A 13678-nucleotide genomic window follows, 5' to 3' on the forward strand; every position below is an offset into this window, starting at 1 on the left:
GTATGAAGGATACTGAAACTTCGGTTTGTGATCTCTAGGTGCCAAAGGTTTATCCTCAAGTCATCGGCCGACATGTAGGTCTCATAGTCGCTATTAACCGAAATGGAGTTGATGTGATATGTGTGAGCATTGGCAAACACTCTTCTGGGACTGGCCTCCACCATTAGATCCATGGGTCTCAGCACTGGCACCTGGGGACAAGAACACACAGCACTTGAGCATCAAGCTGCAAGAGTTCAGCAGAACAATGTCAAACAGCCCTTCACATCATGGTCCCAATAACTCTCCAGCCTCAAGATCGTGATCTCCTCCAAAAAGAAATAGGTGAATTCAAACTCTCGAGTGGCAGGAACCGATGTCACATGTCAAGGTGAAAAGTGCAAGTTTCTGGTTACTATCTATTCACAAAAAATTGTCTGTCTTGTACCAAAGACAAAGTGTTCATTCGATAGTTAGAAAGTTATACAACATGGGAACAGGCCTTTCAATCCAATTCATCCAAGTTGACCAAGGTATTATCTGAACTCAAACTTCACTTCAAAACTCAAAATAAGTACATTATTTAAGTACATATACGTCATGATATACAACCCTGAGATTCATTTCCTTGTGAGCATTCACAGTAAACACAAGAAACACAACAGAATCAAAGAACAACCATACTCAACAGGATGGACAAACAACCAATGTGCAAACGACAAAAAACTGTGCTAGTACAAAAAGAAAGTAAATAATAATAATAATAATAAATAAATATGCTTCGAAATAATTCCTATCCATGTAGTTGTTCAAATGTCTTCTTAACATTGTAATTGTGCCTGCTTCTGTCAGTTTTTCCTGTATGGCCATTATTCCTTGTATGAAAAAGATTCCCCACAGGTTCCCTTTAAAATTTCTTCTCTCACTTTAAACCTAAATCCTGTAGTTTTAGACTCCGCTATCCTGGAAAAGATTTGAAATCCTCTACATTATTAACCCCCCTCATGATTTTATAAAACTCTAATTGAAGGTACTTTCTGTTTTACAACAGCTACAGAGCCCTGCCATTCACTGTCTTGCCCTGCTTTAACTTACCAAAATACATCACTTCACACTTGTCCAAGTTAAATTCCATCTGACATACACTTTGCCCACTTTCCCAGTTGATCTAGATCCTGTTCTACCCCAATCTTTTTCACTTAACCAACTTTACAGAACAAGCCCACAGAATCAACCCAGTATTATTTTACAAGCAGGGAGGAAAATGTATACTATATAATCTGTCAGATACTCTTCTTGGAATCTGACCACTTCTTTAAAAGCACTTCAGTCCTCAAGAGTATCTTACGAGGTAAACTTAAAAGACAACAGTAACTATTAGGGGTAAAAAAAAGGGAAAACCTCTTCATGCGTTCCTCTGATAGGTTAGACATTAACCTTTCCCCACATCAGGAACACATTCCCTCCCTGTTCACTTTCTGTAACTTTATATCTCACAGAAATCATTGAGCAATTTCTTTTTTGCTTCTCTCTTAACCAAAGTAATAAAATTAAAGTTGGGATGAAAAGAAGAGGAGGGAGTGAGGGACGGAACAAGGGAGAGAGGTTGATTAAAGTTGGGATGAAGAGAAGAGGAGGGAGTGAGGGACGGAACAAGGGAGAGAGGTTGGTTAAAGTTGGGATGAAGAGAAGAGGAGGGAGTGAGGGACGGAACAAGGGAGAGAGGTTGATCATCCACTGAATCTCACAGCCCACTGTGTTTGCACCAGCTCTTCAAAACACTTCTCTAAAATTTCCAACTATATAGTCACACTGAACCCAGCAATACCCTAACCGTTATATAATAAGAGTACACATGCAGTATTATATCTGTGTTTTACAATGTTGGACTGTACCCAGCAATACCTTACCTGTCATATAATAACAGAGTGCATCTGCAGTAATATACCTGTGTTTTCCTGTGTTTTACAATGTTGGACTGTACGCAGCAATACCTTACCTGATATATAATAACAGAGAACACCTGCAGTACTATACCTGTGTTTTACAATGTCGGACTGTACCCAGCAATACCTTACCTGTCATATAATAACAGAGAACACCTGCAGTACTATACCTGTTGTGACAAAAGAACCAGTTATCAGAAGATTGATGCCGATAAGAGGACAATGGGGGAACCTTCAAGAGATGTTAATGAGAGACGAGAGGGACTAACGGAAAGGAGACACAGTTCCGAGTATTGTCAGAGACCGGGGCTTTGAACCCTGAACTGTTTGAAGTTTGATGGAGAAGCGATACCCCAGCAGGGGGATAAAAAGGGACAGGTTCGCTAAGGCAACAGACACACGACTCCACGAGGTAACGAGACCTTGAAAGCGGTGTGCCCCCCCACTAGTTGGTGGGAGTATTTGGAGGTCTGGACGCGGGACCAGCCATAGACGCACAGGGTAGAAAGGTACGGATCGGCGGGAACCTGGTGTATGTGTCCACCCTTGCCTGGGTGCTAGGTTCACTGCAGAAGAACGATCGTATCTGGAACGGAGGGGTCACAGTCGGTGACCTCAGAAGATATACAAAGGGCTCGCCCGAAAGCTGACTGCGAGGAATACCGAAGGTCTGTTGGAATCCGATTTGAATATTCATTCGTTCTCTCTCTTCCTCCCCCCCAACGGCACAACAGTGATTACTGTGAACTGAACTGAACTCAATTGAACTGAACTTTGCGTCACTTGAAACTGGTCATTTACCCCTAGACGGCGATAGAGCTTGATTGATCCTATTATCCTAGTTCTGTGTACATGTGTGTATTATCATTGCTAACCTGTTGCATTTATTATCCTTTTGATTAGAATACTGTGTTGCTTATTTCTTTAATAAAACTTTCTTAGTTCCAGTAATCCAGACTCCAACTAAGTGGTCCATTTCTGCTAGTTTGGCAACCCAGTTACGGGGTACGTAACACTGTGTTTTACAATGTCGGACTGTACTTAGCAGTACCGTTCCCGGTATATAATGCTAATCTGTACACAGCAGTCCTAGTAAGGATCAGCCAACTTTCTTTTCAGATAATGGGAAGCCCCAAATCATTTAGAATTACTGGCAAGCTAAGAAAGATCCCAGAGATTTATGGCCTGCTTTGTGAGATGGGGGGGCGGGGTGGGATTTAGTGCAGAAATATAATTGATCTTTGGGATGGGTGATGAGGGATAAAAAGTCCAAAGACCCAGCAGGGAAGCAAAGCCAAGTGTGGACCCTGCCAAGGAAGAGCTGTGTTCACCTAGTTGTCTCACATCATTAACCACTGCAACATTTGCAATATAGACCTTGCAGGTAATACTTCCCATGATCTCTGTGGATGATGGGCTCAGTAATACAAAGATATTTCACACAAGTTACTTCATAATAACATCAGAGAGAGCAGAGCTTGGGGCAAGGAACATATATCACAGATACAGAACGGAGCTAGAGATAGTTAATCACTGTGGAAGGATGGAAAATGGAGTTCGACAAGAATCAACATGGGAACAACAATTTACATTTTCCATTTAGACTCTGGAATTAAACACCATCTCTAACGTTGCAGGTATCACCAAATTAGAAGAGAGCAGGGAAGGGTGTGTGTGTGTTTGTGTGTGTGTGTGCGTGTGTGTGTGTGTTTGTGTGTGAGAGTGAGAGTGATTGAACATGTACACACGTATCTCAATTTAAACACAGGTGTTGGGTAGTTGTTAAAAAGCAGGAGTAAAGTGCAACAGAACAGTGAGTGTACCAGCCTTCAGTCTGAAAGACATAGCAGCTAATTTTCCCTGACAAAAATCAATGATGCATCATTTGATGTGTTTGGGTACTGCTGAGTTGCTAGAGAACTGGGTTGAGATGCTTGCTTAGAGATAAGGCAAACCCGAGGCAGCTGCCTCCATGGGAAGAGGGCATTAAAACCTCAGCAGCAGATCTGCTGGTGCAACTGAGACAGTCCTCACTGAATTACTGAATGAAATCCAGTGACCCATTCCTAATTAGTCTTGCACCTTCAAAGCTCTCTGAGTGCAATGAATCAAGCACCGATGAACACTGCTCAGTATCTACAGCAAGTTCAATTACCTTTTGCATGTAATCCATGCTTTGCTGCTTTCCCTGGTTTGTATGCTAAGGAGATGCTCCAGGCGTGATGCCAGGATAGTTTGAGGAAAAGCCAGCATGCCTGATTGATCCTTTTTAACTCTTTGTTAACTCTAAATCTGTCTCACATTCTACTTTACAGCCTTTTTGGCCCCAAACACCACTCAGGCTGCTCAAAGTTCAGTTCTGGGATCCTTCTACGTGGCTTTAATAATGGAACTTCAGCATACCACTTTGTAAACAACTAAATTTACTTACCATAACAAAAGGACCAGTCAGCCCATTGGCTCCATGCTGGCTGCAAGTAGAGCTATTTCACAATTGGCTTATTATTGTCCATGTGTCAGGATGCAGTGAAATACTTCTGCATGCATGTCCTCATTCCATACATCAGCACCATGAGGTGGCACGTAGGGGGAAATGGAGTTGCAGTTACAGAGAGAGTGCAGTGCAGGTAGACATTAAGGTGCAGGCATCACAGCAAGGGATGTTGGAAATCAAGAGTTCACCTTTTAGCATGTGAGAGGTCTGTTCAAGTGTCTGTTAACAGCAGAATAGAAGCCATCCTTGAACCTGCTGATATATGCTATCAAACTCTTGCATCTTCTGCCGGAGAGGAGAGGGGAATGACTGGAATAGGAGGGGCCCTCGATTGAGCTGTCTGCTTTTCCAAGGCAGTGGGAAGTGTAAACAAAATCAACAGAGGGGAGGCTGGTTCGTGCGACGGACCAAGCTGCGTTCACAATTTTCTTCAGTTTCTTGGGTTGTTCCATAAAATATTCTCTCTTTCTTTGATTATTCTGCCACTTTCTTACTCTAAGTGTTAACTTATAGCAGCCCACTAACCTACCAGCATGTCTGTGGGACATGGGAAGATGAGGAGCAATTGATATGCTCTCAGGAAGAGTGTGCAAACTCCATCCTGGCAGGACTGAAGGTCAGGGTTGAATCTGAGTCACTAGGAATGTGGTCTGATGGTTCTTGAGGTGTCAGCAATGGTACAGCATTACTCAAATATGATTGGCAGGGATTTCAAAGGCCTGGCAAACCAGTACAGACACACAACAGCAATCAAGAATACTGCAGATATTTGGGGTATTCATCTACAAATCAAGCCCCAAGTTAAATCAACACTTGCAAACTGAAGTCTTATGATGAAACATCACCAATTAATAGGTCATTGGTTGACCGACTATTTGCTGCACATAGATTAGTCATACCTGCTTCTTTTACAATGACAACAGTTTTGTAAAACCAATTAATCAGCAGAGGAATCCTGAAAAGTGAAAGGGATGACAGGATGTCAGGCTTCATCAATAGGCAACTGCATTTTTATTTGTTAATAAAACAGACTTAGTGGCATATTATAAAATTATGGGGGGGGGGGTTATATTACGAAATGTCTAAAACCAGGTGATCTGCATTTCAAGATGCAAGTTCAAAGGAGGTGTGCAAAGCAGATGTTTACACAAAGAACTGTGGGTGCCTGGAATGTATTGTCATGGGTGGTGGTGGAGGTTAATCCAATAGAGATGTTTAAGAGGCTCTTAGTCAGATCCATGAATGTACAGAGAATGGAGGGATATGGATGATGGGCAGGTTAAAGGGATAGGGATCATTAATTTAATGAATTTGGAACAACATTATGGGCTGAATGGCCTGTTTCTGTGCTGTACTGTTCTATGTCCAGAATCAGATTTAATATCACTGGCATATGGCGTGAAATTCTATTAATCTTACACACCAGGTATTACATTAGTATAGCTAGTCAAACTGCAGCCTCTGAACCCGGGAACAGGTTCAATCTGGACCTCATGTTAAGTTCATTCTTTCTCTCTGAGTCTGCATGACTTTCCTCCCAGTGCTCCAGTTTCTCTCTACACCCCACAAACGTGGGTTAATCTGCCAGTGTAAATTGTCCCTAGTGTGCAGATGGGCAGAAGTGACGGAAAATAAAACATGATTAGTGTAAATGGGCGGTTGATGGCCAGCACAAATCTGATGGGTTGAGGGCTGCTTTCCATCTGCTTTAGCTGTCTGATTCTATTAACATTTATGAAACATGTAGAACAAATCTGAGGGTCGGTTTGATATTGATTAAGGGTTGAAAAGGGGTTGAAAAAGCTACAACTTACAAGTAATATCAAACAACACTGAATAATTTCCTGAAATTTTCTTTCTTCCCAGTAGGGCCACATTACTTTACATATCTAAGTTATGCCTCCACAGGGAGCATTCTGACCCAAATCAAAAGTCGTGGTTCCGACTCCCACTGCTGAGACTTCAGTGCAGAATAGAGGCTGAATTTCACGACATATGCCAGTAATATTAAACCTGATTCTGACTCAGGTGCTGTCCTTTCAATGCATCACTGTGCTGACATCTCTTGGCAAACTCCCACACTCAGTGTGAAATTTCTCCCTAACCCCACCCAGAACTCCCAGACCAAACTTATCTTCCTCTGGGACCTGGATTGACAGCCTTCTTTCCCTCCACTTTCCAGATCCGGCCCCAGCTCCTGATTTACCAGGGTCTCCACCCAAAATGTTGGCCATCCGTTTGCCAACAGAGATGCTGTTCAGTCTGCTGAGTTTCACACATTGAGAAGGCTAGAATGGTTGTTTCAGAACAATATTTTCCTCTGAGCACAGAGTGGCAAGCCAAGCACTAGAGCAAAATAAAGTAAAATGCTCCACGAAGAGCTACAGGGAATTATTTATTTCAATTGGGCCCTCTGTGGAAGAGAGTAGAATAAGTGATCTGAACTGCTCTGGTCATTGCTCAATGCTGTTGTTTTCTGAATTCATGACTGGAATAATTGTGGATGCGCACTGTGATGGTCCTGTAAAGGCACAGATGAATATCTCGACCTGTGCTTCCAGGGAAAAAAAGACTAGATGAGAATTTTAAAAAAACATTGAGACAGATTAACACTCCCACAGACAGTCGGCCGGTTGCCAAAGACAAACAGCTGACATTTTCGACAGTTTAATGCCACCAATTTTATTTCCAGCTCACATTAGTGATGCAAAGCAGTTACTTAGGCACTTTTGAACCGTACGGGGAAAACAAGAAAGGACTATTTGGAGTGGAAAATGTTTGAACTGACAGAAAGGATGAAAGGTCAATTTGAGATTTACAGAACTATGTCAGCTGCGTACCAGAAGGTTAATCCAATTTCATTCATGTTGATTTTTTTTTATTATTGTTGCCCATATTATTCAATTTCCTGCCACTCCCTGTTTGATTCCAGGACAGCATTAGAGGAATTCTGATGCAGGGTTTTGTTTTCGAGGATGAATTCAATCCTTTTAAACCAAATAATAAAAGAAATGAAGACTTAACCTGCAGGTCAGAATGATTCGCTTCTAAGTCTGCAGCACAGTCATTACTTCACTGGAAGACCGAGAGTGGGGAACAGTGCAGGTGAGAGGAGGGGGAAGGTAATGTTATCAGTGTAGCTAGTGGAAGATAGCTATTTGGGTAGCAAGGCCTCTTCCACTTCTAAAGGGGTTAGCTCCTGTTAGCTGACAACATTGTGGTAATTGTTGTCATGGCAACCCTATCATTTCAGCTGATAGGGTGAACAGCAGTGAAATATATTCAATGTTAATGTTCTGTCTGCTTGAACTGTTGCTTATGTTGGTTTCTGCACTGCCCATTGTCTTTGTGGAAAGGACCTGTCGCTGAATAATGCCCGTGTACAACCATGAGCCATATTCCTCTCCAGCATCCTCATTGTTGAGGGGTAACCATGCTTTATCCAATTTCCTAGTGCCACCAGCAGTGGTGGGACCCTCAATTTACCCTTGGGTGGAGGGTCTAGTTTTTCTGTAAAACGTCTCAAGAGTGCCTTTGTTTCCAGTTCATGGACCAGATAAATACAAGCTAGTCTTCATTCTCAGTATTCCCCGAGAGTTAAAGGATGCAGTAAAATTGTAACAGAAGGAAAAAGGCAAAGGGTTTTTGCTCCACTGTATTGCAGATGATAGTATAAGAAGAAAATAGCACAAGAAATCCCTTTAATCAAATGGAAGGTAGAAATCAATGAACAGCAAACATGGCTGCATTAACATCTAAACAGTTATCAATCTTTGTCAAAAATATTCTCAGAAACTGATCTTTGGCTAGTGAACTTTCACTATCCCCTGGATGAAGAAATTTCTTCCCATCTCTGTCCTTAATAGCTGACCCTTTAATTTTGAGACTGTGACCTTTGAAGCTCAAGAGCGAACCAAGAGAAACGCACTCCCTGTATTTGCCCCTTCAAGCTCTGTAAAAACTTTGGACATTTCAGTGAGATCATCTCTTATTCTTCTGGACTTTGCAGAGTACAGGCCCACACTTCTTAACTTCCTATAGGAGAATTTCCCCTGTGCCAGGAATCAACCTGCTAATCCATTGTTGCACAGGGAGGCTGTGACAGCTGCTTATGATTCATATCAAAGATTTAGATGAGAGGATCAAGTACAGTATGTCCAAGTTTCCAAATGATAGAGCGGTGGATGACAGTCACAGTTCTGAGGAGAATACAGATAGGCTTCAGGGGGATGCAGACAGGCTCACTGAAAACAGGTAAATGGAAGGGCAGCACTAGAAAGACTGCAGGAGATATTCACCTGGATGTTGACTCAAATAGAGGGTGGTGGCTCTAAGAGGTTAGAAGGCTGGATTTATTCTCACCAGAACATAGGAGGCTGAGGGATGACCTTACTGCAATTTATAAAATTATGAAGGTAATAGTACAGATAGTCAGAGCCTTTTTTCCAAGGAAGTCTAGAACCAGAAGGTATAGACTTGAGGTGCAAGGAGAGAAATCTAAATAAGATCTGAGTGGAAAGATTTTCATACAAAGGGCGGTGGTTATGGAATGAACTGCTAGAGGAGATGGTAGAGGCCAATACCATTACAAAGCTTAAAGGGTATTTGGACAGACACAGAGTAGAGGGAGAAGGGTCAGACAAATGGGATTGGTGTATATAGTCATTGTCAGCATGCATGACGTGGGCTGAAGGGACTGTTTCTATGCTTTAAGATTCTATAATAATATATAAAATTAGGCAAAGAGAACATTTTTAAACATGAAAATTTGAAAGGAATTTGTTTTCAGGGGTATGTACATAATCACTGAAAGAACATCCATGTACAACAAGCATTAAGGAAGACATATTATATGTTCACCTTTAGTACAAGAGTGCATTTGTAAGAAATATCTTACTGCCATTATTTAGAACCCTGATTTTGTGCACTGCGCCAGTTCCTCAACTTGAGGAAGTGTATCCTATTATAGAAGATTTGTAACGATGGTTTAACAAGCAGATTGATGAGATAGGAGAACTCTTCTGTCAGGATTGATTAAGAAGTATGAACCTATGTATTCAGAGAGTTCAGGAGAATGAGAAGTGATTTCACAGAATCATCCAAAATGCTTACAGGGCTTGAGAGGGAGATGCAGGGAGCACACTGCTCCTGGCTGGGGTATTGAGCATGAGGGCACAGAATCAAAATAAATGATCAGTCATTAAGCATTAAGCCCACAGAAAAAGAATCTCAAGGTTGTATGTGGTGACACATACAGTGCCTATACACACTATTCACCCCCCCGCCCGCACCACCTCCGGAAGTTTTCATGTTTTATTGTTTTACAACATTGAATCACAGATGATTTAATTTGGCTTTTTTGACACTATCAATGGAAAAGACCCTTTCATATCAAAGTGAAAACAGAGTTCTACAAACTGATATAAATTTATTACAATTATTAACCACAAAGTAATTGGTTGCATAATTATTCACCTCCTTCAAGTTACTATTTAGTAGATGCACCTTTGGCAGAAATTACAGCCTTGAGTCTGTGTGTATAGGTCTCTAGCAGCTTTGCACATCTGGACATTGTAATTTTCCCCCATTCTTCTTTACAAAACTGCTTAAGCTCTGTCAGATTGCATGGGGATCATGAGTGAATAACCCTTTTCAAGTCCAACCACAAATTCTCAATTGGATTGAGGTCTGGACTCTGACTTGGCCACTCCAGGACGTTAACTTTGTTGATTCTAAGCCATTCCTGTGTAGCCTTGGCTTTATGCTTGGAGTCATTGTCTTGCTGGAAAACAAATCTTCTCCCAAGTCGCAGTTCTCTTGCAGACTGCATCAGGTATTCCTCCAGGATTTACCATATTTTGCCGCATTCTACCTTCATAAAGCTTCCAGGGCCTGCTGCAGTGAAGCATCCCCACAGCATAATGCAGCTACCACCATACTTCATGGTAGGGATGGTGTGTTTTTGATGATGTGTGATGTTTGGTTTATGCTGTACATAGTGTTTACTCTGATGGCTGAAAAGCTCAATTTTTGTTTCATCAAACCATAGAACTGTTATGGTCTGGTTCGTAAAGTCCGCATTCCGGTTCATGGTCCGGTCCGTGTACTTGGGACTCCGGGTCTTCCAGCTGTCCCTCGTTTGATTGAGTTAAGCATAGGCACCTGATTCCCATCTTAGGGCTTGGAATATAAGTAGCCTTGGGGTTATGTGTAGGCTGCTGGTTTATCTTGTCAGTCCCCCTTAGAGTAACCTGTTGATGGAAGGCTAGTGAAACCATTTGTGATCTCTAGGCCTGGTTGGATGAGCACTGCTTCATGAAGCCTTGTTGCCACTTGTTAGAGTAGTCTTTGTGGTATGGATCTGGCTGTTTCCTGGGCCAGCTGAGTGGCTGACAGCCACTCTGAGATAGGTAGGGATCTGGCTGTTTCTGTAGTCAGCTGAGGTTGCTGGCTGAACTGAGACTTGGAGCTTCCCTGGAGCAGAGATGGAACTGTCTGTTCTTTGGTGTTTGTCTCTTGTCCTTGCCTCTGTTGGGTAAGTCTGGCTGTTTTGCTGTTACCTGATGGAGGAACATATCCCACCTGGGTGTGGAGATGAAGTTGAGTCCTGGCTCTATGTTGATGTCATGTCCAGTCTCATGTTAGTGTTGTGATAAAGATGAGTCCTGGTTTGTTGAAGGATAAATCCTGGTTCTATGTTGATGTTCAGTTCCCAGTCTGTCTCTGAGCCCCAGGAACCCAAGCCCTGATGATCCTGCAGCCAAGGCCCCAGCCTGTCTCCAAGCTCAGGCCTCTAGACCCCAGCCACATCCCATCCTGAAGCCATGTCATATCCTTGCCTGGTTCTGGGATCTGAGCCTGAGGCAAGACCCAGGTTCTGGGTTCTTGTCCAGTCCTGGTCTTAGAGTCAAAGCCTTGTCTCCTAGTCCATGGTTTCTAGTCATGGTCCTTCTTTCCCTAGCCCAAGTCTGCATTCTTGTCCCTGCTCCTTGTCTGAATCCTGTCATGTTCCTAATCTAGTTAAGTCCTGTTCCTTGTACTTCAGTGTCTGTGTCTTGCATTTGGGTTTGTTCCCAGCACCCCATTGTGACAAGAACCTTCTTCCAGCTGACTTCAGAGTCTCCTGCATGTCTTCTGGCAAACTTTAGCTGACATTTCATGTGAGTTTTTTTTCCAACAGTGGCTTTCTCTTTGCCACTCTCCCATAAAACAGCAATGCACCCGGACAACATTTGGTGTATGTGCAGTCTCTCCCATCTCAGCCACTGAAGCTTGTAACTCCTGCAGAGTTGTCATAGATCTCTTGATAGCCTCCCTCACTAGTCTCCTTCTTGCATAGGGACTCAGTTTTTGAGCATAGCCTGCTTCTAGGCAAATTTACAGCTGTGCCATAACTTTCCATTTCTTGATGATTGACTTAACTGTACTCCAAGGGATATTCGGTGACTTGGAAGTTTTGTTTCCATCTCCTGACTTGTGCTTTTCAATCTTTGTCGTGGGAGTTGCTTGGAGTGTTCCTTTATCTTCATGGTCTAGTTTTTGCCAGGATCCTGACTCACCAGCAGCTGGCCGTTCCAGATTTGAGTTTATTTTTACTACAATCAATTGAAACACCTTGTTTGCACAGGTGATCTCCATTTAGCTAATTGTGACTTCTAAAACCAACTGACTGCACCAGTGATGGTTTGGTGTGTCACATTAAAGGGGTGAATACATGTACAATCTACTATTTTATATTTCTAATTAATTTAGATAACTTTGTAGAGAACTGTTTTCACCTTGACATGAAAGTCTATCTGTTGATCATTGTCAAAAAAGCCAAATTAAATCCACTGTGGTTCATTATTGTAAAACAATAAAACATGAAAATGTTCAAGAGGAGGTAAATACTTATAGGCTTGTATGCACTCTGGAAAATAAATTTTACTTAGACCTTGAACTTAAGGACAGAGATGGGAAGAAACTTCATCCAGAGAACAGTGACTATTTGGATTTCACTATCCCAGGCCGCTATGTAAGCTCTCACTGAGTATGCTTAAGAGAGATTGATAAATGTTTGGACGTTAATGAAGATCAAAGAGACTATGATAATATAGTAGTAGTGTTTTTCAAAAAAAATCCACCATGACACTGAATAGATAAGTGCAAGGGGATAATGGCTTACTCCACTTTTTTTATATTCATTAAAAAAGCATTATTGAGTTTGGATTTTCTGTAGCACATGTAATCAGAATCAGGTTTAATGTCGCCAGCATACATTGTGAAATTTGGCACTTCACATCAGCTGAACCATGTTCATTACAAAGGATTCAGCATTCAGAGCATGCAGGCTGTGAATGACATCCAAACAACAATATAACGGGAGCTACAGTAATTCACTGGCTGACAGCTTTCCAAGGTTGGCCTGTCCCACCATAAGAAAAGACCCTTCATAGGTGGTGACACTTTGTGGCAACAATGTGGCTTCAATGTCAGTTGCTCACATGATGACATCACTCTGGGTCTAAGATTACCTTTGGAATTATTTAAGATTGCCTAATTGACCTGTATATAAAATGTCCTCAGCATTGGATAAGACACTGCTAGGTGAGTGAATGATGTGAGTTCATTGCTTGCCCCTTCCCCATTTCCTAGCCAAAATACACTGACTCCTCACTCCCAATGGAGAAACCCAGTGCTCCAGCCACAGATGCTCACCTGCTGCTCTCCTACTTCCATCTTATTATTTTACACACCCCACCAGATGCTCAGCTGCCAGTCCCTAACCAAACTCCCACCCCTAGCACTCTAGTCCCACCAACCTTCTGATCCACTTTGTTCTTTGACATGCTGATCTCCCTTCTTTCTGGTATTCATTTCCAAAAGCCCCACCTCTGGAAGCAGGAGCTTAGAGTCAATGGTGTCTAACAGCAACTTTGTTTGTAGCTTTGGAAACAGCTCTATTTCTATCTTGGTTGAAAGAAGGCCATAGTTGGGAGCGTAACACCAAAGGATAGAAGAACATAAGAAACAGAAGCAGGAGTAGGCCATCTGGCCTGTCGAGGCCTCTCCATCATTCAGTATGATCATGGCTGCTCTGGCCAGGGACTCATCTCACCTACCTGCCTTTTCCCCATAACCCTTAATTCCCCTACTATGCAAAAATCTATCCAATCTTGTCTTAAATATATTTACTGAGGTAGCCTTCACTGCTTCCTTGGGTGGAGAATTCCACAGATTCACCACTTTCTGGGCAAAGTAGGCCCTCCACATCTCTGCC

The 13678-nt window shown here is 42.3% G+C and overlaps 1 protein-coding gene across 3 annotated transcripts in view; it reads right to left on the reverse strand.

Annotated features, from left to right (window-relative positions):
* The window catches only part of LOC134349421 (serine/threonine-protein phosphatase 2A 55 kDa regulatory subunit B beta isoform), a 405433-nt gene that overhangs the window by 59942 nt on the left and 331813 nt on the right, over positions 1–13678 (reverse strand). For all 3 annotated transcript variants that reach the window (XM_063053700.1, XM_063053698.1, XM_063053701.1), the window contains exon 5: positions 14–191. In XM_063053700.1, the coding sequence (XP_062909770.1) occupies positions 14–191 (178 nt within the window). The remainder of the gene's footprint in view (positions 1–13; positions 192–13678) is intronic.

The sequence above is a fragment of the Mobula hypostoma genome, chromosome 7, assembly GCF_963921235.1.
Source record: "Mobula hypostoma chromosome 7, sMobHyp1.1, whole genome shotgun sequence".
Lineage (NCBI taxonomy): Eukaryota > Metazoa > Chordata > Chondrichthyes > Myliobatiformes > Myliobatidae > Mobula > Mobula hypostoma.